At 38.1% G+C, this 27,683-nt stretch overlaps 1 protein-coding gene across 1 annotated transcript in view; it reads right to left on the bottom strand.

Annotated features, from left to right (window-relative positions):
- LOC124805594 (furin-like protease 2) overlaps nt 1-27,683 on the bottom strand; it is a 718,105-nt gene that overhangs the window by 531,739 nt on the left and 158,683 nt on the right. Inside the window, exon 2 of the mRNA XM_047266161.1 lies at nt 21,353-21,457. Within this exon, the coding sequence (XP_047122117.1) occupies nt 21,353-21,367 (15 nt within the window). The 5' untranslated portion in view covers nt 21,368-21,457. The remainder of the gene's footprint in view (nt 1-21,352; nt 21,458-27,683) is intronic.

The following is a 27,683-nucleotide window of genomic DNA, read 5'->3' as shown; positions in this document are numbered from 1 at the left end:
GTATACATTTGTCGCAAATAGAGAAATTGTAAAGAAAAGAGCTTAAGGATATTACAGTAGTTACAACGATATATCAGTTACGTACTTCAACTCCTCCACACAACATTGATTTAAACTACTCACTCCAGTGTGGTAACAGAACACGGTCTACAGTGAAGGGACACGGATGCTCTGCAGCTCCAAACAGTTCATCGTAAAACTGTTTATTGAACGGGCATAAAATTTTTTATTTTACTTAAATTTGAGCACTTGCATGCTTGTATCATTTTGAGAGTTGAATTACGATACGATACGGTGGAAAAAAGTGTACCTAAAATAGGCTCATTAACACACCAGCGAATGCACGATAAAAAAGCAACGGATAGCAATGGGAGCGGCGCATTAAAGACAAGAAAACGAAATTTCAACCACAACTATCTATTTTTTGTGTCAGATTTTAAAGCTGGAGTGAAGATGCTCAGACGTATGACATCTACATACATATAGTGCGTGGAGGAGAATACCCCCCCCCCAGCCCCTCTAGTAGTATTTTCTGTTCCACTCCCAAATAGAGCGAGAGAAATAATTTTCTATATGCATCCATACGAACCCAAATTTCTCTTATATTATCCACGTCATCCTTACACGTCATGTACAGGATGATCAAAAAGTCAGTACAAATTTGAAAACTTAATAAACACGGAATAATGTAGATAGAGAGGTAAAAATTGAGACACATGCTTGGAATGACATTGGGTTTTATTAGAACAAAAAAAACCATACAGTTCACAAAATGTCCGACAGAGGGCGCTGGACAATAAAACGTCAGTGATTGCGTATGACAATCGTGTATAAAAGGAGCTGTAATGGGAGAGAGAATCAGATGCGCCAGCAGTCGCAGCATGTTGACGTTACCTGAAAAGGCGCTTTTAGTGAAGCTGTATTATCAGAATGGGGAATGTGCTAGTTCAGCGTTACGATCCTATCGCCATAGGAAGTAGATTCGAACGGGTAAAGGTCCGTTGACAAATGCAGCTGTGGCGAGAATGATTTAGAAGTTCGAAGCCACGGATTGTTTAGACGATAGACCCCGTAGTGGCCGACCGAGCACAAGGCGTAATGCTGCTGAGATAGTTCAGGAAGAAATGGAGACTATAGAGGGTTCATCTGTGCACGGGGAGGTCAGCGCTCGTTCAGTCGCACGTCGCACCGGCATTCCATACACTACTGTTTGGTTGGCACTTAGGCGTACCCTCCGATACTATCCGCACTAAATCCATCCGCATCATGAACTGTTATCTGGCGATTTAGTAAAGCGGAGGTCATTTGCGGTGTGGGCGTTTCAAAAGATGGCTAAAGCTGACGATTGGTTGAGTAACGTGTTGTGGACCGACGAAGCTCATTTCACGTTCCGAGCGTCTGTCAACGCCCACAACTGCAGAATTTGGGCTACCGAAAATCCTAGAACTGTCGTGGAAACTCCATTGCACGACGAGAAAGTCACTGTAAGGGTTGGATTTACCACGTCTACCGTTATCGGGCCTTTTTTTCTCTAGGACATGCGTGATTCTGGTTTTATAACAGCTACCGTGACAGGTGAGAGGTACGCCGGTATGTTACAGAATCGCATCATCCCTAGCCTGGCTGATAAACACCTGCTGGAACGTGTGATGTTTATGCAGGATGGCGAACCACCCCATATTGCTAGACGCGTGAAAGATCTCTTGCGCGCCTCGTTTGGTGATGATCGTGTGCTCAGCCGCCACTTTCGTCATGCTTGGCCAGCCAGGTCCCCATTTCTCAGACTGTGCGATTATGGGTTTGGGGTTACCTGAAGTCGCAAGTGTATCGTGATCGACCGACATCTCTAGGGATGCTGAAAGACAACATCCGACGCCAATGCCTCACCATAACTCCGGATGTGCTTTACAGTGCTGTTTACAACATTATTCCTTCGACTACAGCTGTTCTTGAGGAATGATGGTGAACATATTGAGCATTTCCTGTAAAGAACGTCATCTTTGCTTTCTCTCACTTTGTTATGCTAATTATTGCTATTCTGATCAGATGAAGCGCCATCTGTCGGACATTTTTTGAACTTTTATTTTTTTTTTGTTCTAATAAAACCCCACGTCATTCCAAGCATGCGTGTCAATTTGTACCTCTCTATCTACATTATTTCGTGATTTATTCAGTTTTCAAATTTATACTGACTTTTTGATCTCCCAGTATGATGGCGGCAGAAGAATCGTTCTGCAATCAGCTTCCAGTGCCGGTTCTCTAAATTGTTCTCCATAATGTTCCTCGAAAATGACGTCGCCTTCCTTCCAGGGATGCCCACTGGGGCTCCTGAAACATCTCCGTGATACCTCCGTGATCTAACCTCGTCAGTGAATTGCTTCAGCATTTTGCTTTGGTCAGACCTGGATGGAATCCGAAACAATCGAGCAGTACTGAAGCATTGGTCGTACTAGTGTCTTTTTCTACCATATACTTACCGATGATGCGCGTTTTCCTAAAATTCTCCCAATACACCAGAATCGACCATTCGCCTTCCGATTACAATCGTTACATTCTTGTTAAATTTCACATCGCTTTACAACATTACATCCAGATATATTATCGTGGTGACTGTAAAGAAGTACCGTACTAATGCTTCATACTATTTGTTGTATTCAATTTGTTAAATCCATCGTTAACAAGGGTGATGTCAATAACTACCTACCTTTTTCACTGCTGGCATCATTCATCAACAATTTTGAGAAAATGATGTATTCTAGAATAGTATATCACCTTAGCAACAATAGTGTACTTAGAAAATCACAGAAAGGGTTCCAGAGGGGTTGCTCTACTGAGAATTGCATTTACAGGTTAACTCGCCAGATTTTACAAGCCTTAAGTTATGAAACAACATCAGTATTTTCTGCAACCTCTCTACGGTATTTGACTGTGTGAATCACAGAATTCTGCTACATAAATTAAGGTTTGTGTCATTGATGGTATAGCCACGCGATAGATAATATCATATCTGACCAAAAGAATGCAGGATGTTGTACTCAGTAACTCAAGCAGTATAGTCCAGGCACATAATTATGACCAGGGAGAAATCACTCATGAGGTTCCCCAAGGTTCAATTTTAGGTTCACTACTGGTCCTCATATATAAACGATCTTCCGTCAAGTACAGAACAGGCAGAATTAGTTCTTTTCGCAAATGACAACGGTATTGTAATCAATCCAAGCATATGTACAGAAACAGAAGAAATAGGAAAGTTCTTAAAAGTATCATTGACTGCTTTCTGCGAATGGCCTCACCTTCAGTTTTAAAAAGACACAAGATATTCAGTTCTGCACTTCTAGGCGTACTACACCAATGATAAGTGTAGCACATGCTGAAGAAATAACAAATATGGCGAAAACTTCAAAATTCTTAGGGGTCCATACCGAAGAGAATTTAAATTGGAGAAAAACACCTTTTGGAGCTCCTAAAACCACTTAGACAAATATGGGCCTGGAATCAATAAAAATACTGGGGAGTGACAAATCAGTAGGTTACCAAATTTTGTATTGATCCATTCAATAATGTCCTATGGAATAATGTTCCGGGATAGCTCATCTTAGAGAAAGGAATTGCTGTAGGAATAATATGTGGTCCTCACCCACGATCATCTTATTGACATCTGTTTAAGGAGTTGGGCATTCTGACTGCTGCTTCACAGTATATTTATTTCCTCATGAAGTTTGTTGTAAATAACCCATTAAAGTTCAAAATATCACTGAGGTACACAAATGTCACACCAAAAGGAGAAATGACATTCTTTACTCTTCATTAACGTTGCCTTTAGCATAAACGGCATTTACAATTCTGCAACAAAAAAGTATTATCATTTGTGTAGTGACAGAAAATATCTGACATACACCAAAGCAAAATTTGAAAACAAACTGAGAAATTCCTTAACAATTCGTTCTATTCTATAGAAGAATTTCTACTACTTTACTGTGTAAAAGGTTGCAGGAAGATTGAAACCGTACGCGCAAATTAGTTTGAGATGTGAATATAAAACGACTTGTTTTGCATCATTACTATCTATTGTACAAAATGATCCATGGAAAATAAAACTAATTAACTAAAAGTACTGGGCAGTCTTTCCAACTCTGCTGCATCAACTTACACTTTTCTACATTTACAGCTATTTGTCATTCATCACACCTACTATAAAGCTTATACAACTCGTCTTGTGTCCTCAGTCAATTAACGACGACACCTACCTTACACCACAGTTGGGTTGGCTTCTGGTCATTATTATTGATTTTTATCCTAAGTTTTGTTTCTGTTTCCTTTTTCTGTTTATATAATATTGACAATTTTAGTGTGTTTTTTTAGGTTTTGTTTCAAATACAATAGTAGTATCATGCTTAAGATTTTCTTTAACATTTCTCTGTAACAGTTTTTTATGTTTTCTTTTATGGCTACTGTCCCCACGTTCTTTAGTTTTTTCTTTATTGATTTAAATGTTAGTGGATCTTTATTATCACTCTTTTCTTTCAGAAGCCAACCCCGCATACATAAAGATAAGATTCTTATCAGACCTTTTATTAGCTTCAATAGTGCTTCCATTTACCAAACTGCAAACTTTTGACACAATAACTAACTGAACATTTCAAACTGTAAAATACATTCGTATAAAATATCCCCTTAATATTACTCAATGCTGTACTCCGAACGTACATTCTCATAAATTTCCTCCTCAAATTATGATCTTTGTTTGACACTAGTAGACTCAGTTTGCCAGCAAGCCCATTTTTACTATTTCCTCCATATATTATAGGTTATTTTACTTCCAACATAGTGCAAATCCTTAACTTCATCTACTTCATGATAACCAATTCTGTTATGTTTCTCGCTGTTCTGATTTCGGCTGCTTCTCTTACTTTCATCTTCCTTCTGTTTACAGTCCAACCATATTCTGTACGTATTGGACTGTTCATTCACTTCAACTGACGATATAATTCATGTTCACTTTCACGGAGGGCAGCAAAGTCATCGTCAGTGAATCTCAGCTTTGATATCCTTTCCCTTGAATTTTAATCCCACTCTTGAACGCTTCTTTTATTTTCGTAATTGCTTCTTGGATGCATACATTTAACATTATAATAGAAAGACATTACCCCTGTCTTACACCATTTGTAATCTGAGTATTTCATTTTTGGTCTTTCCTCTTGGTTCCAGAACATTTATATATTTTCCGTGTTTCCCTATAGCGTACCGCTACTTTTCTCAGATTTCAGAACGTTTTACACCATTTTACATTGCTTAACGCTTTTTGTAGATCGAAAAATCCTATTAACGAGGGTTTTTTCCGATATGCTTCCATTATAAACTCCAACATTAGAACCATCACAAAGGTGCCTATGCCTTTCCTGAAACCAAACTGACACTTACCTAACAAATGCTCTGTCTCCACTTCCATTCACCAATATACAACTGATGTCAGCAACGTGGATGAATGAGCTGTTTGGCTGATTGTGTGATAACCCCCGCACTTGTAAATCCTCACAATGTTCGAAATTGTGTGAAGTATAATTTTCCGAAAGTTTGATGGTGTACAGCCGTCTCATACGTTCTACACATCAGTCTGAACAGCCATTTGGTAGCCGCTTCCCCCAATAGAAATACTGACTGAATGTTATGTTTCCCTTCTGCCTTAATCACTCATAAGTTCTGATAGTAATACTGCATTCCCTATCTCTCGTTTATCGACGCTTGTTTCTTCTTCTGTGACTTCATCACACTAGTCATCCCCTTACAGAAGACTTCAGTGTACACTTCCGAACTATCCGCTCTCTCGTCCTCATTCAATAGCGGGATTCTCACTGTTCTCTCAATATTATCGCCATTGCTTTAAATGTAAGCGAAAGTTGTTTTAACTTTTAAGCCAGTTCTTCCGACAGTCAGTTTACATTTCTCCACATTTTTCATGCAACTATTTCCCTTAGCTTTGTCACACTTGCTGTTTAATTTATTCCAAATTGATTAATATCTCTACATTCCTAAATTTTCATGGACATTTTTCTTTTTCTTTGTTTCTCCCATAAACTAAAGTACCTCTTCTGTTATCCGTTGTTTCCGCTTAGTTTCCTGCTTCGTAGCTATGATTTCCTATCCAACTTATTTCCATTGCCCTCTTTAGACATATCCATTCCTTTTGAACCGAAATGCTTACTGAGCTATTCATTCTTGCAATTTCTATACCCTCAGATAAGTTTAGGGGTATCTATTCATTTCTTAGTATTTCCGTATCCCACTTCTTTGCACACTAATTCTTCCTGACTCTCTTAAACTGAAGCCACCTATTTATCATTACCAAATTGTTTTCTGAGTTCATATCTGATCCTGGGAATACCTCACAATCCAGTATCTAATTTTCGAACCTGTGTCTGTCCACGATCTAATATAAATGAAATCCTTCCAGTCACCCAGGTCTTTTACACAGTACCTCCTCCACTTGTGACTCTTGAACGAGCCTGTTATTGCAAGCAAAAATTTATTGCAGAACACAATTAGACTTTCTCTTCTCTCATTCCTCCGACCAACCCCATATTGTCAAGTAACGGTTTCTTCAATTCCTTCTCTTATAACAGCATTCCCACCCGCCATGACCATCGTATTTTCATCTCCCTTTATGTGCTGAATTACTCGTTCAAAATTCTCATGTACTTTCTTCTTCTGCTTGCTTGCGGTATGTATATCTGAATATTGTTTTTGGCGTTAATTTGCTGTCGATTCTGGTGAGAAAAATCCAATCATAGAATTGTTCGCGGTATGTCGCTCTCTACCCTACCATTCTATCCATAGCGAATCATAATCCTGTGATACCAGATCGTGCTACAGTTGATAATACCCTATAATTATGTGATCAACTTCAGTATATCTCATTTCCCCGGCTCCTTCTATATCTAAAATGAGCATTAGCATTAGCCTTTTTAAATTTTATAGCTCCCTGCCACTATCAAATTCCTGACTTTCCATCCCCCTAATGCTAGACCGTTCCCCTTTCGTTGGTTGTTGAATCTTTTTCTCATGGTCAGCTACCCATCTGCAGACCTTCGTGGAGATCCGAATGAGGGGGCTAGTTCGGAATATTTTGCCAGTGGAGAGATCATGTTACAGACTTTCAGTTACAGGCTACATGTCCCGTGAATACAAATTACGTGCCTTTAATACAGTTGTTTCTGTTGCCTTCTGCATCCTCATGCCGTTGATACTTGTTGACTACCGCCTTTTAGGAGGTTTCCCACCCCAAGAGCAAGAGTGTGCCCTGAACTTCTGTCGGCTCCTCCGGCCTCTTTGACGAGCTGTAGGCAGAACGACGGTGACTTCGTACATCGAAAATCTTCGGCCGCCATTGCAACTAATTTTTATTCAGAATTTAAGCAGTGGTGGACTTCGAACCCGGGACCGTGAACATTTTGATTATTACTGAAAGACACTATCCTTATACTACGGGCATCTCAAAACTGTACTGAACATTTGATAAAAGAAAATCAACATCACACTGGGATAAAAACAGACATGTCAGTCTTAGCGCATAAAAATTAAATTAAGCGAACTCTCAATCTTCAGGATGAATATTTATTTAATACGGGAGACTATAAATAAAATTCAAAACATTCTCGACGATCAAAAGAGCAACAACGTAAGGCCAATATTCAAAGCAGCTCACAGTCCACAATAAAAATTATATATAATTATGTCAGTAATTGCTTACAAGCATTGATTTTTCAGGAGCCAAAGTAACCCTTCCACCATTTGAACTGAAGCATAGAAAGTGTCCAAACGACATGCATAGCATTTTCGATAGGGAAATGTTTTTCACTCAAGTTAATTTTTTACGTGTACAATCGACTGTTAATCCATTTTCTTTGCACTTGATCGGTATTTGTAAAAAGTTGAGACAAAAGAAACTCTACTGTTTTTCTCTGGGTTAATTCAATGTGTTTTCAAATTGTTGTCAGCGGGGGGATATAATAATGAAAGCAAAATAGTATTATTTTGCTTACTACAAAATAAAAATAAAGTATTGCTACTTTTACCATTATTCGTTATTATTCGTCCCCTCACAAATCACTGTTATTACCACTTCATTCCATCTCCTCTTCCTCTTTACAATTTTCATCTCTGATACCAAGAAGTACACCCATCACGAACGTTTTGTTTCCTTGATCCAGGGATTGTGACACACAACATGCCTCTAGCTGGCTGAATACCAATATTCTTGTCGTACAAAAGTACCAAAGTATTATATCCTCTACTAGGAGTTCTCTTAATGATGATATGCCTGTTCCATGAACCAAAATGAGAGTTTCACAATGAGACACACAACCTATGTTCCACATCCTCGTGAATCATCCGTGCCTGCTGCAGTTCGAGTGGAGGATTAACACTAGAACGGCGGAGTTTCTGACATTCCTAAGACGGCAGAAACAAGTCGTTTTGATCACACATAAAATATTTTCATATTTCCTTAAATAAGTACGTTTTTAGTATTTGTTAATCCATACTTTATTTCTACTAATCACAACAATTATTCATAATTGTAAATAATATTTACTAATTTATTTGAACAACAATGTAACATACAAATGTATTGTAGTCTTAACTACAGATTTTAATTTATTAAGTATTCATACAACCTTCTTGACACATTTAGTATATCTGGTCCATTTTACTCTCACATCCGTTTTACAAACAGCTCTGTATTATTGTAACTCAGGTCATATGAAGCTGCTACATGCACTTAGCTACGGTTATTTCTGTTTTACATACACATTTTCTGCACACGAATTTATGGCACTTTACACAGTTTTCGCTGGTCTTGTTGCCTTTACAGAGGCTGATTTGGCACTTCCTCCTCTTTCTATGTCATTTCAGTCTCATATCCTTTTCCTTTGCTTGACGTTCTTGTTCCCTCGTTCCCCTGAGTTGATTTGCAGTTGAAGTATGAACTCCTTCCTTTCCATTTTCTTGTTGGTTGCTATGTTATAGATGACCCATGCATTAATTGCTGCCATGTCCAGTATGTTGTAGAAGACATGCATTGACCATCTCGTACAGTAAACCTTCCTAGTATATTTACAGGTCATTTGATCAACAATGTTCACCCCATATTTTGTTGCATTGTAGAACGTTGCAGTTTCAGGTTTTTTTCTTTCCTTCCTGCAGTATTGCTACTTCAGCATGCAGCGTACTCAGAAGAATGACATTTTTGTTCTTCTTTCTTTGGTATACAGTCAAGGGGTAGTCTGTGTTTCCACTATTGTGTAGTATTGTCGTTGAGTGGATTTCAGCATTCGGCTCCCATATTTCATTAGGGAATTCACGGCGGATCTAGTTCATTGCAGCAACTAATGAAGTTTTCTTTTCTTTGAGTTTTTTAGCAAGTTAATGAGACGTAAAGAAGTTGTCCGTGGTCACATTTCTTCGTTGATTGGCAAATGGCTCCATGAGATGCAGAACGACGTACTCTCCAAGGGGTTGTTTCTCTCTATACGTGTCCTCTTGGCCGAGGTATGTGAAAGAGTATAGGGTTCAGAACAAAACTCGTCTAGCTTTAAGGGGGAAATCAGATGGCGCTATGGTTGGCCCGCTAGATGGCGCTGCCATAGGTGAAACGGATATCAACTGCGTTTTCTTAAATAGGAACACCAATTTTAATTACATATTCGTGTACTACGTAAAGAAATATGAATGTCTTAGTTGGATCACTTTTTTCGCTTTGTGATACATGGCGCCATAATAGTCACAAACGTATAAGCACGCGTTATGACGTAACATTCTTCGCGATACAATACCCGTGTTAAAATGGACCGATTAACAATTGCGGAAAAGGTCGATATCGTGTTGGTGTATGGCTATTGTGATCAAATTGACCAACGGGTGTGCTATGAACGCTGCTCGGTATCCTGGATGACATCATCCAAGTGTCCGGACCGTTCGCCGGATAGTTACATTATTTAAGGAAACAGGAAGTGTTCAGCCACATGTGAAACGTCAACCACGACCTGCATCAAATGATGATGCCCAAGTAGGTGTTTAAGCTTCTGTGGCGGCTAATCCGCAAACATCGGTAGCCGACAAATTGCGCGAGAATTGGGAATCTCAAAAACGTCGGCGTTGAGAAGGCTACATCAACATTGATTGCGCCCGTACCATATTTCTATGCACCAGGAATTGCATGGCGACGACTTTGAACGTCGTGTACAGTTCTGCCACTGGGAACAAGAGAAGTTAAGGGATCATGACAGATTTTTTCCTCGCGTTCTATTCAGCGACGAAGCTTCATTCACCAACAGTGGTAACGTAAAACGGCATAATATGCACTATTGGGCAACGGAAGATCCACGATGGTTGCGACAAGTGGAACATCAGCATACTCGGCGGGTTAATGTACGGTGTTGCATTATGGGAAGAAGGATAATTGGCCAAATTTCACCGATGGCAATCTAAATGGTGCAATGTATGTTGATTTCGTACGTAATGTTCTACCGATGTCACTACAAGATGTTTCACTGCATGACAGAATGGCGATGTACTTCTTACATGATGGATGTCCGGCACATAGCTCGCGTGCGGTTGAAACGGTATTGAATAGCGTATTTCATGATAGGTGGATTGGTCGTCTCAACACCATACCATGGCCCGCACGTTACCGGATCTGACGTTCCCGGATTTCTTTCTGTGGGGAAAGTTGAAGAATATTTGCTGTCGTGATCTACCGACAATTCCTGACAACATGCGTCAGCGCATTGTCAATGCATGTGCGAACGTTACGGAAGGCGAACTACTCGCTGTTGAGAGGAAAGTCGTTACACGTATTCCCAAGTGCATTGAGGCTGTCGGACATAACTTTGAGCATTTATTGCATTAATGTGATATTTACAGGTAATCACGCTGTAACAGCAAGCGTTCTGAGAAATGTTAAGTTCACAAAGGTACATGTATCACATTGGAACAACCGAAATAAAATGTTCAAACGTACCTAGGTTCTGTATTTTAATTTAAATAATCTACCTCTTACCAACTGTTCGTCTAAAATTGTGAGCTGTATGTTTGTGACTATTACAGTGAAATCTGTCACAAAGCGAAAAAAGTGGTTCAACTAAAGCATTCATATTTGTTTATGTGCTACACGAATATGTAATAAAAGGTGGTGGTCCTTATTTTAAAAAACGCAGTTGATATCCGTTTGACCTATGGCAGCGCCATGTAGCGGGCCAATCATAGCGTCATCTGGTTTCCCCCTTCTAGCTAGGCAAGTTTCTTTCTTTGCAGTTTTTTCGTTTGATGCTTATTTCGTGAGATATTTGGCCCGGTCACGATCAATGAACCACCCTGTATGCTTTGTCGTTACATCAACAGCCATCCAGAATTTGAGACGATATTTGTCTGGTTTGTTGGACATGAACTGAACAAACCTGCTTCTTGCTCTGCTTGGTTACAGTTGCTCATCAATGGTTATATTTTCACCAAGGCGGTAAGCGCGAATACCGTTTCCAACGAACTTTCCCCAAACTTCAGATACAAGAGCGAATTTGTTGGCTGCCAGGTGTTCAGCCTAGATTGATTTTTCATCAAAACGGAGGAATCTCAGAAGCTCCTGAAATCTGTCCTTTGGCATGTCCTTGAAGAAAGCAGGCCCCTAAGAGTGTGTCCAGAGATCATCCACAGACATACCATTCGTGCACAATACACACCGAACATACATTATGGCTATCAGTTTCTCTAGTTACTGAAGTGACATAGTCCAGTAATCGTTTTTTAGTACTTTCCGAGCATTTGATTCTGTGTATTTCTTCATGAGTCGTAGCATTGCTTCGTCAAAAATAAGATAGAAGGCAATGATGGCAGAGCTGTCTACTCGTTGGCAAGCATAAGCAGTGAGACCTCGTATCTCCTTCAGGATATTCACAGATGACCACCTTCCAGAAGATGAATAATTTGCAATCTTTCACACGGTTCCATCCCTTGCAATCATCTTTACAGACGATTCCAACTGTACCTGATGTGGTGAAAGAGGTGATCACTGACGTATATCAGCATCTGAATCCTTATACACTAATCGCCCCTCATTCACAATGTCTTCATCTTCAGTTGTGTTAGGTACATAATCATCTTCGTCAGTGAGGTTAATTTTCGATTCAAATTCGGAATTCTCTAAGAGATGAAACACTTCTTCATGAGAAAGGCCACACTGACGATATAAGTTCGAAAATGCATTACACGGACAAAGACTGCCTGAGTGACACAATATAAACTGTGGCGGACTGGAATGTACATGTGCCAAGTTACAACAATTAGAAACAACTGCTTGGCGTTACTGTTCACTGTAGCCACTCTAACCACTGTCTTCTTGGATAATTTACTTACATTCAGAAGAGAAATTACAGTGGGATTGAATTGACCCTTCCGCCGTTCTAGGTACACTGAATGAATTGGCGAAGGAAATTAAAATATTTTGTAAATACTACAATGTCTTCAGAAAGAGGAGAAAAAATTAGAACAAGCCATATAAATTCATTAACGAAGTAAATAATTTGGATATGCCATATAATTTAGATATGAACGAAAAACGTATTACAGGGCTCATGTTGACCTCTTCTGCCCTTCTAGTGTTTAGCCTTTTCAAACAGAATGGGTCAGTAGCTCGTTTAATGTCTACGAAATCATCATATACCATTAATTTCAGCTGAAATTGGTGAGGTAATGTACGAGCATCAACAAATTACCTGACCAAAATTTCAGATATTCCGATTATTGTGTCCTATCAACAAGAAGTCTCGACCGTTTGTTTCACAGATTTGTTACTGAGAGAAAATATGAGATTCTTTTATAGACCTTTAAGACGTGCACCTGACTGAACAAGAACTGAACCTCAACTCTATTTTTCTTCTGCTCAAAACACACATCACTAGCAAGGGAACATTCCTAAGTGTCAACAAACGATCTTGATGAAACTCGGCGGATGTGTAGAGGGGGAAAATATTTTAATACTTATTTTTTTGTTTGCGCCTAATTTCACTTTTATGGGGTGAAATACACACCGAAATGTAATTTGGCATTTTCAGCTTAAAGGAAATAGATTCGAAACAATGACATGTACGATTTTTTTCATATAGAAGTCGATATGTAATTGATGTTCTTGAAAACTGTGTAACCAGCTTTGCAATAATTTGAAATTTTGCAAAATACCACACTACTATTAATTAATTTTGAAAAACGATGACTTCCATCACTTTCGTTATAACATAAAGTAAAGGGGCTTTGAAGACACAAACATCCCTGTGTAACAAAGCTGGCACCTAAAATACAATTTTTTTAAATTTAGTTGAATACAGTGTGGTGTTGGAATATTTCTACCATCCCTAATTAAGATACCCAAACATTCATTACTATTCTTATTATTTATTTTACTCACAATTTATAATTAAGTTCTTACTTTAGGTTTTACATTCATAATTTAATCTTTGTTTGTTAGTTTCATGTTTCATGTACATGTATTTTCTGAATTGAAAATAGTAAGAAATTCTTTATTATGATGGGAAATAACTACAATAATCATAATTTGTCACGAAATACTTAAAAATGATTTTTTTAACATGCACATAAATTTATCAATTAAAGACATAAGTTATGCAATTGAGTCCATTAATATGTTTTTGGCACATTATTCTGCAGGTCCGTCTCGATCACACGAACTTTTACTACATCAGAAAATTTATGGTGTGTGTGGCTGGTATACATGGCTGTTAATCACGTTAACACTTTTTATCTTTCGTTTGTAGCACCAGGACGTTTATAGATTTAGCGTCAGCAAACTGATCTTAGTTGGTTACACACTGTTTATGTTTGTAACAGATATGAAGATGGCAGTACTCAAAACCAGTAATAGTGAAGTGTAAAGTTTTATTTGATCAAGACGGACCTGAAAGATAAAATACACATAAAATAAAATAAAAGTTTTCACTTAATATACACGGCGGAGAACATAATATAAGTCACATTCATCAGGATTTCCAACTGTCGTTGGTGATCCTCTAAAATCCTGATTTGTCTCAAGCATATTTCTGTACGTCGGTAAGCCTCGGCGAAGAGAGTTGATTATGTTCTAACGACTGCAGCTGGATTATACTCTTTCTCACGTGGTGATTGACATCATACTCATTCGTGAATGTTAGGATTGAATATCTTCTCAAAAAGTTCTTACAAACATCGACAGATGTATATGTTCCACGGTTGTCACTGTGCCAGTGTGCCACTGTGCAAGTCCCTTGGGATCACCATTCTTTCTTGTCCTCAAAACGACATTTTCCACAGTGTCCACCTGTCTCCTCATAGTGCTCAGGGAAACTAATAGCGAGCTTGGATAGGAAATCGAAAATATCTTCTTGATACTCCAAATGCTCTTCTGAGAGAATTTAAATCTAGTAAACAAACATCAGACCACGTGAAAGATATTTGAAATTCATTTTCTTCCCAGTGACGGAGAAATATCTGTATGACTGTTACACTATTGTGGAGATCAAGGTGGAAGAACGGTTTAGAGCATTGCACCTGTGGACAATAAACTTACTGATGTGGTGATCGCAAAAGGCTCGACGGCACAGTTACAGCCATTGGACTTATACTAATTTCGATGTAAGCTCTTGATTAGTTTTCAAGATCTTTTTCAGTAGAATGATAATGATGTTAGTATCTATTTCAGAAACAGTAGAATCAAGCTCCACTCATTAGCACATGATCAGTTCTCTTCCCCAAGACTTTCAAATGTAGTGAAACTTACATCAAAGAAATCATGATATTCAGTGGATCACCTGTGACTCTTTGAAATCTTACAGAATTTTGTTTTATATTGTCTTCTCTGTCGTGAAAATTAGATGAGAAAATTTTGTTTATTTTATTTGTATGGCGTAAAATAGCATTTGTTTTAAGCGTTTTTTTACAGATTGTAATTATTTTCTGTCATAAAATGAGGTGTTTAGTATTTTCAAATCACAAAATGCACGTATGTGAAACAGTAAACTAAAAAACACTAAGCGACCGGTGTGGCCGAGAGGTTGTAGGCACTACAGTCTGGAACCGCGCGACCGCTATGGTCGCAGGTTCGAATCCTGCCTCGGTCATGGATGTGTGTGATGTCCTTAGGTTAGTTAGGTTTAAGTAGTTCTAGGTTCTAGGGGACTGATGACCTCAGATGTTAAGTCCCATAGTGCTCAGAGCCATTTTGAAAAACAATAAAATCTGAATACAAAACGTAAAATGTTAATTTAAAACAAAAGATAAATATAAGTGAAATTAATAATTAGGACAGTAATGAATGTTTAGCTGTTTTAATTGGAAATGTGGAAAACACTAACACAGTGTACTTTATACAGCATATTTTCCAAAAATGGTATTTCAGAAACCAGCTTTATTATACAGGGATTATGTGGCTAGAAATCTTCTGTAATTTAAGTTGCAACGAAAGCTTTAATTTTTCAAAATTAATTAATGGTGGTGGGTATCTGAAAACTTCTAATTATTACAAATGTTGATTACTCAGTTTTCATGAACTTTAATTGCACATAAATATTATATGAAACTTTCTTTAAACATCATCTTTTCGAAGATATTCAATCCAAATCTAAAAAGTAACATTAGCTTTCGTGCTGTGTTTTACCCTTTTGTAGTAAAACTGGTCACAAACAAAAAAAAAACACGTATTGCACTATTTTTTCTTCTCTACATGCCCGCAAAGTTCCATCAACCACAAAGTTCCATCCCTACGTGGGAATGCTACCTTTTAAGCCAGCAAAGCTTATCTCTTCTATTTACTAATGAAATTACGTTCATGCAGCTAAAAATCATGGATGTGAGTTCAAAGGACTTTGCCATCTTTCAGAACAGCGTTAAATAGAAACCGTCTCGTCTGCCACACTGTGAATCCCAAAAACATCGTATCATAGGAGCTTTACACAATAAGTGGCATTTCACTGCAAATGTGGAAAGGGCAATTTTCACACCTGAAAACATGAATTATTGCTAATGGGTTCTTCCTTTTGTTCTTAGAATATAGTGTAGTAACATGTTAACAAAAGCTTCTGCCCTTTTCAAGTGAAATGTCTTTTGCGCTAGTAATCGACACTTCTCACAATCTCTTTCCTCAGCCTCTGTTTTGCTGTTCTGAGAATGACATATATTATTTGTAATAGACTTGGAATATTCGAAGTTATTTTAGAAGTTATACACTGTCCTGAAGCTCTTATAAGGAAGGCTGATATGGTACTTAAAGTAAAATTTCAAAATGCATATCACATATGGTCAAATACTATGTTAGGCATTTTCTGTCTGCTCTTTCATGCAGAGGGTCGTGTGACTGCTTTACTTTAAAGGAATTAGTACAACACTCAGTCAACTCAAATATTGGATCTGGTATCCTTTTTGGTCCGGTTTTATGGGAACCTCTTTTATCATCTGGAGACTGCCCATATCTTAGAATATTGTTCTTGATTCTGCACAGCCTATTTTTGGTTATTCATTGAAAGCTAAGGAGCGCTACTTTTCAAACTGGAACAATCATAATCTGTTCTCAACTGGTAGGAAAATGCAGCTGCATGATTACGACTTCCTTTATGTAGTCAGGAATTCTTGGAAGTTTCCTTTGAATGTGGTTTTTAATAATCAGTACAGCAAGATGAGATTAGACAGCCTACAACTTGTAGACTTTTACAGATTCTGTAGAAGTAATAAACGGTTAGTTTGCTTTTTGTTGAAGAGCAACATTTTCAAACTGGTATTCTTTGGATCCATATGCTTTTGCCGCCCCAAATTCCGCCATGAAATACCTGAGGTGTCAGAGAAGAGCGTTTTAGTATTGAGTGCTTCATTTGTAAAGGCAGAGGTTCTGATATTGTGTCGTACCTTTATTTTTATTTATTTTAATAATATGAATACAACCTATTTACTGATGAAAAACAAAATTCTATCGCACAACGTCTCTAAATCTGCGGTCTAGAGAGGTTCCGGCAATGGATACTGTCACAAATTAAGGACTATATGTGCACACATTTTTGCATGCGATACCTTAATATATACACACATCACATTATTGATTGATTTTTCTCTGCATCGAACTGCCTTCCCACAAACACCTCACAAAACTGAGGACCTGATGTTTCTTTGTGGCTGTAACTGCACCACTAAAAAGTAAGTGGACTACCCCTGTCAGTATAGACAAACCGTTTTGTGTCCATGTGTCACACTTCAATACCTGCCCTGCTGTCCAGGGGAAATATGCATTACTTGCTTGTTCTTGACACACAGAGGCACTAACCAACCCAAAATCATATCACTTCTAATAGCTAAAATTATTATTCCGCAAGTGAAGTAAACACTAATGTAATGGTGCCCAAAACACCCGTCAGTCACCAGTAGAATTATCAACATTTATACCTGTTACACGTGCTAGATAGAATAAGCAAGGTAAAAGAAGTAACATAAAAATTAAAAGAATGGGATGAGAAGTTCCGCCTTACGCAAGACACCTTTTTTCTTTTGTTTCACCCATACATGTTTCAGCACTTTTGTGCTATCATCAGTGGGTTCTATTTTTATTTTTAACTTACATTATATTATTGTCCTCTTGTTTTGGTAGCTGTTATGCTACACAATATACAACATGTCATAGTTTTGAAGTTGTGGTAGGTTTTCCTGTTTTGTTGGCGAAGTAAATGGGCTTACTTCTTTGCCTGTGTTCGTGTGGCAATGCAGTTTTTCGAAAAGGTGTCTTGCGTAAGGCGGAACTTCTCATCCCATTTTCTTAGCAAGCAGGGAGACAACAAGAAGAACTGCACCACAAGATGAAAATAAAAGAAATTAAATAATAATTACATACTCACGTAGCGGTCCATCATCCACCATTCCTTCATGCCTACCCCAACACGTCGCTTCACTCTCCCAAGAATCCTTAGACCATAATCTCATTGCAGTTTACTACAATATAGATTATATACAGACGAAACATATACTGGAAAAACCTCTACGCTGCGCATTTAACACATGTAGAGCAACAAATGGCTGTGCAAATTTGATGGTACAGTGAATAACTGTCCAGAAACAAGGAAATATTTACACCCAATTGGATGGAACTTAATTTCTGTCAGACACTTTACATCCCATCCCTTACACTCAATTCGTGTTGTCTTCCAAAGGTCCTACAGTGGTGGCTCATTAGTGACGAAGAGCACAACAAATTTCTGAGGCAGAAAGTAGACGGTAAGCTCTAGCAATACATACACTCAAGACAGCTGGCAGGAGCGGAATTCCGCCACTTCCAGGATTAACGTACTCAGCATTACTAATCCAGCTTAAAGCTTAAATAAGTTTACAGTTTTGCCAGAAAAGATAATATCTTGGAGACGAAAATATATTTCTAGTCCAAATTTCAGCTAGTATGGTCTTGTATGAAGTTAATGTAGGCTTCTAACGAGTAAAGTCCTAATCAATACTCATGAGTCTATCCAAGTATGAGACGTGTAACTGGTGAACTTTAGAGATTTTGAAGAGATCAATAGCATCCAGTGAACAAACGACAGATTTCACGTCTACATCTGTAGCTTTGCTCTGCAACCATTCATATGGTGGCGAATATGTCACGTACCACCATCAGCACGCTCATTCCCTGTTCTGTTACTGAGGTACGTGAGGGGAATTACTATAATTGGTAAATATTCGAGTTAACTCAAATTTCCACAATTTTCCCGTTGTGCTCATTTCGTGATACGTTCGTGGGAGATAGTAATATGCTGTCTGACTCTTCTTAGAAAGTTCTCTCTCGGAATGTCAATAGTAAATCTCCCCGTTTCACATAACGGTGTCTCTTGTAGCGTCTACCAGTGTCGTTCTGTAATACCCTCGCACCGACTAAACAATTCCGTGACGAAACGCTCCACCCTTCTAAGGATGTCGTCTCCCCTTCTGTTAATCCTACCTGACAACAATTCCAGACAGAAAAGCGGTACCAAGGAGTCAGCCGAACAAGTGTTCTGTAAGCTGCTACTTTCGTGGATAATTCTTCCTACGGATTTCAACTCGGCTTCTACTTTTCCTGCTATTAGTTTTGTCGTCATTACACTAGTTTTGTGGTATTTCTCTTAATATTGTTCTAGATGGTAATTTCTATTTGTACTGCCTTGTCACCTGTAATGTAATCGTACAGAAGTGGATTAAAGATTTTAATGTTACGAGGAGTAGCATAGTTGTGGCTAAAAATGTGAGTAGAAATATTTTTTAACAGCCATGAATAAGCATTGGAGGGTGATACTAATACGCTCAAAGCCATGACGAAAGATTTTCAAGATGTAAACCCTTATTTACTACGGAAATAATGCAATACGTATTTCTGTATGAAAATGTAAATTACTGAACTGTAAGAAAACGTACACAATATTGACCCCGTTATCATTAGTACCGGGCATGATATAATTCTTAGTATATTGGTTACGGAAGTACGAAAAACAGTTCGCGTAAAGTACTTTCACCTAAAAAAGGCAATGTAATTTGAGTTTCTTCTATAACAACTGGCCAATACAAGGACACTTGTACGTAATAACCAAGAAAGTGCCCTGAAAGGTTATGAATCTTCGTGGTTAACTTACGCACATTCCTATATGTGACCTATTCTTGAAAATGGTTTGAATCAACAAGGAACATTGTAGTACACAGCACTAAAGGTTAATCACTCCCACGATATGTCTAACAGCGTGTTACAACCTCTCTGTCCTTAATATTGACAGCAATTTCGCGAGGAAGAATTCAAAAGTTTCTTCAGCTATGCCACATCTAGTTGAAAAAACTCATTGCTAATTGAATACCATACAGCTACCACACTGTGGAGGTATTAATTGCTACATTTCGCTCATAGTTCCCCAATGTATCATACATTACCTATGCGTGATTCAGCAGACCAGTCGAATATGTACAAATCTTAGAAATTTCATCCACGGATAACGCATCTTCACTAAAACACTTTCAGTGATAACGAACGAATTTTATTTGTTTCTACTAATCTGAAACTTAATTTTATCTCTATCTACAAGTGCCACATACAATTAGGTGGACGAAGCCTACTTACGGTGCATCTTAGCTACTGTATTTCATATGAAAATCACTAACGTGACCCATTATTTACCTATGACTTTTAATGTATGGCTGCCTTGTAAATGTCATAGTTACGACTGCAAGCCACAACGATTCTTGTCCGCCTCCATATTTTGCTTTAATTTTCTTGAAATTATACAATATTTCATACTGAACAGATAATTTCTCCTTCAGGAGCAAAGACAACCGTATATTCCCTTTTCACAGCAGAATACAGACTGGATATATCGTTCGTTAAAGCTTACATCATAAGAAATCTGGCGAAGTATTTTGTAGAAAGTCTTCGTTGGTAAGAAGGTGATGGTTTCTTAGAGCCATTAGTCGATCATACTCCGTGGACTTTCATTGTCTGGAAATACTGGTGCAGTACGGCTCAAAGTTTTAATTTATCGCGAATGTTCCTCATATCTTGTACTCTGTCAGGCGCAATTGGGTCTAATTTCACGCAGAACGAGCTGTATAATCAAAAAGTAAAACTGCAATTGAGTATCTTGTGTCTGTGACCTAATTATATAGAGAATGTCAGCGAAGGTGTCTACCTCAAATATTTTCACATCCTTTTAAGAAATCGTAATTTTATTTTCAGCTGAAGAGTAAGGATGTCCTCACTGAACGACGTCTAGTTTTCTGTAATGGCTTTAGTTTGTTAACATCGCTTTTACAAACGTATGTATAGAAATACTTGTTATAAGCGTCACACATCTCTCACAGAGACACATCAACCACATTTTTTTGACAACTTCTATAGATAGTTCTGGAGATGTTACGATATTTAGAACGTAAGACTCACATGCTTTCGCCGTCAAACCGACTGTCGGCTTCTGTTGAAATGTCATTTTGAAACTATCGCATACTGATCACAGACTCCCCATTCTTTTCGCACATGCAGGAGTCAAGCGAGAGAATTCGGAATAATAGTGAATAATTTACTTTAAGTTTGATACTAATTACATTCTAACATGTGTAGCTGGGTCGAGACGTAACTGGAATACAAGGGACGTAGGATTAATGTCACTGACTGACACCGTATATCCTTTTCCATTCTGTTGAACAGAAACCACACTTCCAGATTTTAATACTAGACAGAAAGGTGGATTGGTTAAGTTCATGGAGGTATTGGCTAGTAACAGACCGGATGTCGGAAACTGTAATGAAAGGTACATCAGACTATTCGTCTTACCTGCTTCTCAGCCATTAACGCATGATGGTGGTGGTCGCTCGGCGTCGTTGATCGTTTATGTAGTCTTTGGTGCTCGAGGAGGAAGAAACCATCGAGACTGCCAATCTGAAAAGAAAACATTCTCCATTAGAATTTAATTTCGCTGAAACAGAATCAGTTTTTCTGTCTTGCTGTCGTATCACAATATTAAAGACATCTAAAGCTAATCGTCAACGAGGCCACCATACTAGAAACAACAAGAGCTGCTACAAACGCCAAAATTTTTAAAAATGTTTTGCCAGAAATAAGTTTACTTAATCTTCTCTTTTTGCAGAGATGACTGGGTGTTTGTGTTGTCCTCATCATTTCGTCATCATCATGAAAGAGGCGAGATTGGGCAGAGCAAAGTTTCGGAATCTTTACGGGCACAGATAACCGCGCCGTTGAGCGCCGTATAAACCAAAGATCATTATCATCATCATCTTTTTGCAGCTATTGAACTACAGCATCTAGAATACAGAGTTTAGACACCATCGCTGGTTACATGTTCCTACAACCCAGACAATTTAGAAACCCTGGTAGATGGGTGTCAACATTACCCATCGACATATTACAGTTACAATTTGATATAAATAGTGCCTTTAGCATACAAAAAATATAGGGATGAAAGAAAAATGCCGCGCATGAAGGTGAACATGCGATTCCGGATTTAGATTCACGACAAAAGTTAATCTATGAAACTCAGTTAAGTTGCATACATGCATGAAAACGAGGAGCTGCCTACACTGTCTAGTAGCGCATAGGAACATACAGAGGAACGTGTATCATCCAAAACTATCGTACCAGCAATCGTAGTTCCTCAGTAGGCTGCTGGTACATCAAAACAACATCAGCCACGGAGCTACGGTTAGAATCTTCATGATGTAGTTTCTTACTACAGAGATGGAAGTTTACGAAACTGGAATCTACATTAGTGATTTATCGTTGTAAATAGAGAGGCGCAGTAGAGCGACACTAGTTTTGTAACTTTCAGTGACCACACGTTGTTAAAAAGCATGCGTATTGTTAAAATATTTGGCAATTAAGTGTACTTTTCCCATCAGTTTCAAGTTATGAAAGAAACATTCGTGGTCGAAAAGCAGTCTTCTCCATCACCTGTTGGTAATACTGGAAATGCAATCTTACCAGAAGCCAACGAACTTCTGAAGAAGTCTTTTCCCACAGTCCAAGCGTTCAGAAAGACGCAGAACTTAGTGCACCTGTCCCTAAACTAGCTTCTCTCTCGTAACTTTACTCCGACAATGAGGTGAAGCAGCTCCTACAGACGTGATTTTTGTGAGAGATCCTTGCAATTCTTGTCCAGAAAATCTGATTTAGGACTTCCGTATAAGCTTTCCTAGAGACTCGTATAATTCTGTTTGGAGATATGAAGAGCATACGTTTTGTAGAAAATACCATGGAAACAATCTCTGCAGTCTGCGCTTAGGCCAGTATTACACTATCAAATTTCTTTGTCAAATATCTTTGTCCAGTATCTTTGTCAAAGATATTTGATGGTATAATGGCGAACTTTGTCAAATGTAGTCCAATATTTGATCAAATCTAGGGCCTCGCTATAGATTTGATGAAAGAAGTCGCTTGTCTTCTGTTCATTGCAATGTGACATGTTACCACATGGAGCGCTAGCATCGCTGCAGCATTCTGTCGCCTGTAGTGTTTTAATAAACATTGCCGGTAAATACAATTGGTGTGTGCCAACAACTACAAAATTAATAGAGATGTATGAAGGTGATGTGGCGCTTTACAACGTGAGGCACGCTGAATACAAAAGTAGATTAAGAAGATTGGATACCTGACCTGACCTGACCTGACCTGACCTAACGTAACCTAACCTAACCCAACCCGTCCTAACCCTCTCCTGTAGCAAGGAATCGGAGTGTTACAGTGAGCCTGTCTTCTGCAGATGTAGCAGTTCTTAAGTGAGTATTGTGCTTAATGATATGAGGATACACTTCGTTGAGACAGACCAAAATGTATGCTGATCCATTCTTAAGTAACTGATGTACGACTTGATGTCCTCCACTACAAGCTCACGTAACAAGTTTTGTTGAATGCTTTTATCGTGTCGTCGTAAAACCCACGGCTTCACCAACGTATGTTTCCTTTTTTCTCCCACTTCTCTTCCACATCTGCACACAGTGCGACTGTGGTACATGCAACTGCTGCGGTTAATAACAAGTTGTTGTTGTCTGCCATCTTGAACTTTGAGAAAAAATGTGATGACAGTGTAATAACCCTTCTAGCGCTACGTCAAAAATCTTTGTCAAATATATTTGACGGAATATTTGATCACATCTTTGATCAAATCTTTGACAAAGAAATTTGATAGTGTAATACCAGCCTTACTGAAACGTAATCGAGCATCCAAAAATAAAGGCACTTCGTAATCTTCGCTGTAGCTTCAGTTCTTAATCTAGTGACAGTGGTACTAATTACCTCAAATCAGTCACGGGCTTACATCGAGAATGCAGATATTTTTCTGAGAGCTGCTGCATTACATGAACGCAATAATCCGTCAAAATCACATGGACAGTAGTTTCTATCTTCCACGTAATCTAGGAATGAGTGTATTTTGAGTGAGGATGATACCGTAACGACGTGTAGGTAGTTGTTATATTCTGAGCACCTGTCACGAAAACCCTTAATCGCCATTAATAGGGTGTACAATAATTTCTACGTATAAACACTGCCAGTAGTAGTTTTTATCACAAATTAACTATATAAAAGTTTGTGGCTCGTAATTTGTTTCCAGTTTTAATAACCGCAAATATAATTATTGCTGCTGGTAGTGGTTTTGCTGAAGCAGTAGACACGTTTGTTGACTCCCATCTGGAGCTAATTCCCACGCTTGGCTTGTGATAACTGCACGCGGCCTGGCACGAGGAACTCTGGCTGTAATTCACAGCTGTCAGCGCCACGTTACGCAGGTACTAGCAGTCCCACGCTCAGCTATATATTCTCATCTCCGTGACCGCGCTGAAGGTGAAATATCTCACAATACTAAAAAAGGGCCGTACAGCAAATTATGTTTCCAAAAATATATAGAAACTAAAATATTTTCCTTAAAATTTACGTTCCAGTACTATCGACAGAAACAGAGGAATAAACTACATGCAGTTCAGAACTTGTAAGGGGTGTCCCACGAGTATATGTCTAACATATGATGACAAGAAGATAGAAGAAATGGACAGTGTTAAATTCTTGGGATTACAGCCCGATAATAAATTCAACTGGGAGGAGCACACCGCAGAACTGCTGAGCGTCTTAACAAATCTCTGTTTGCAATGCGAATTTTGTCAGACATAGGGGATACAAAACTGAAAAAGCTGGCATACTACGCTTACTTTCATTCCATAATCTCATATGGGATTATTTTTTGGGGTAATTCATCAAACCAAGCTAAAGTTTTCCGGGAACAAAAACGTGTAAACTCAAGAACATCCTGCAGAAGCCTGTTTAGGGAACTAGGGATACTAACTACTGCTTCCCAATATATTTATTCCTTAATGAAATTTGTCATTAAAAATATATCACTTTTTCAAACCAACAGCTCAATTCATGGAATCAATACTAGAAATAAGAATAATCTTCACAAGGATTTAAAGTCACTTAGTCTTGTATAAAAAGGTGTGCATTATTCAGGAACACACATTTTCAATAACTTTACAGCAGCCATAAAAAGCTTAACAACCAATGAAATTCAGTTTAAGAGAATCCTAAAGGATTTATTGGTGGCCAACTCCTTCTACTCCATTGATGAATTTCTCAGTAAAACCAACTGATTTATATATAACTTCTGAACAATTTCAGTGCAGTAATGTGTTCGTTGTAAATGTGTGTGTGTGTGTGTGTGTGTGTGTGTGTGTGTGTGTGTGTGTGTGTGTTAGTAGAATCTAACTGCTGCACCATTTCAGTGCAGTAATGTGTTCATTGTAATAAGTATTACAGTAGTTGTATTACATTATTATTTCATTATTATTACCTTATAAATAAATAAAAAAACTTTTTTATTTTAAATTCAGTGCATTGGTATTTGTAAAATGACTCTTTCATATAGTGTTCATTAAAAAATGACGATCATTCCACTTGGGACCTGTGGATTGGTATATTAGCTTATTTGGTTTAGTTGTAAATATTTTCATGTATTTTACTTTTTGTGACATGTTCCACATCCTGGAGGACCTTCTGACTATGGATCAATTGGAATGAAAGTAAATGTAATCTCATCTAATCCAAACCGGCATGAAAAGATCTAAGGACTGTATGAGTTAGATAGTCATGAAACGTAAGCTGTGTTCCATAGTTATTTCTGATCAGTACTGGCGGTCTCTCATGCGTAAGTGAAAATCGCTTAAATTAAAATGTTAATGCAGGTAGCTAACGTACGTTTTATGACTTTCAATCCGATTTCTATACACAGTAAATACAATTGGAGCACGATATCGCATCGTAAAGAACGGAGACTTAGAATGTTTCTCGCGAACCACTGTCTTCAAGTGTAATGTGATATGGCGATAAGCTCAACATCATCCACTAAAAGTAATTCCTCGATGATGTCGTCATTCTTTCTGTTTGCCATATGTACCATACAATGTGGTTATAGCGTCTGCAGCACATTCCACAGACCCTAGTCTGAGATATTTGTGATCTGGAACAGTTTCTTTATTTGCTTTCCAGGATCTTTTCTCAAATTAAGTTCGTCGATAATTGGTGTCCGATATATTTTCTTTCTCCTTTTTCTGATTTTTAATAATGTCCTCTTTTCATTCTTTCAATTTAACATTGCCTCATTAGGCTTCCTTTCTGTCGGCAAAATTGCATATAAATAAATTGATTCTTCATAACAAAAACACAATCGACATGCCATAAGTAGACGTAGACTACGTTATGTCTATCATACCAGCTTCACAGGTACATTTGATAGTGGCAAAAACGCCGAAACGATTAACGTGCGTCCCTACCAGTAAAAATATACACAGTGCAGCAAAAAAGTGTATTTAGAATAGAATAATTTCTTTCCTTTTTCCCAAGAATCCACGATTCACACACACACACACACACACACACACACACACACACACACACACATTGATAAAGGGAACGTTCTGGGACAGCTGCGCTCTAGCTAAGGCTGTCTGTATGTCCTACTTATCCTACACATAATTTTTAACTTTTCGTATAAATTAGTCTCTGATTAGAAGGAAATGTAATTGTAAAGAATTCCTTTTTTTGTCAAATCCTGTCGTTAAGTTGGAACGTCTTCATGGAATATGCACTGTCAGTGTCTAATGTAATTCCATACCTCGTATTTAGTGTAGTACGGGATGGTAAGTTTACTTATTAGTGTGCGGAGACGTATCGAGGGGTGATTCTCTGCCCACGGTAAAACCGGATAATCTATGACCATCCTGTAAAACTTCTTTTCCGCAAAGCAGATTTAGCTTATATTGTAATTTGTCAAGTAGCTTTAATAAAAATGAAGCATTATTGAAAAACATTTCTTAAACGAACTATGTGGATATAAATAAATCGTACGCAAAATATTAAGAGGATCACTGTAGTAAATTAATTGGAAATTGCGTAAACGTTCTAGAAAAATTAAAGTAAAACAAAATCTTGTCTTACAGTTCGGTTCAGATGCTGTATATTGTGTTTAGTAACACGTACAACAAAGAGCAGACTTTTCGCCCGTCATATTTTTATTAAGTAATAATAAAAGCAAAGACATACAATTAAATGTTGATAACATATTGATAACATTACTCTTTGCTGAAACTTATTTTACTCTTCCGTTCCTTGTTTTGAGAGGAGGAAACACGTTAGTTACTCCACTGAAGTTAAATTTAGCAGCTGTGCCACTTTGCAACGAAATGATTACTAAATATGTCGACAACGAACTCCCATTCTATTAATGATCGGCTATAGATGAAGGCTTCTATTTGAATTCTTTTGTGTTTAAAAATGGGTCGTACTAAGCGAAAGACGGGATCAACAAAAGAACTAGCAGGTAAATTACTCACAGCGTCCACTGTCTTTGCTGCGAACGTCCACCGTCGCGCATCATTACAGTCTTCAGTCAATACAAATAAGTAAAAAACTCGCTCGCCAACCGACAAATGTACCACAGTGATAGAACGAAATGTTGTAGGGAGCACATTGTGCTCATGTAGGAGCGATCTAAATGGCTATAAATCGGTAAACTGGTAGCCAAGATCGCAGGAATTCATTTATTCCATGATTACCGGTTTCGGCGAAACTAAAACCGCTATCATCGGATCTTAGGACACATACA

This window comes from Schistocerca piceifrons, chromosome 7 (genome assembly GCF_021461385.2).
Source record: "Schistocerca piceifrons isolate TAMUIC-IGC-003096 chromosome 7, iqSchPice1.1, whole genome shotgun sequence".
Taxonomy (NCBI): Eukaryota; Metazoa; Arthropoda; class Insecta; order Orthoptera; family Acrididae; genus Schistocerca; species Schistocerca piceifrons.
Note: the sequence above shows the minus strand (reverse complement) of the source record. Positions and strands in the feature narration are given on the sequence as shown.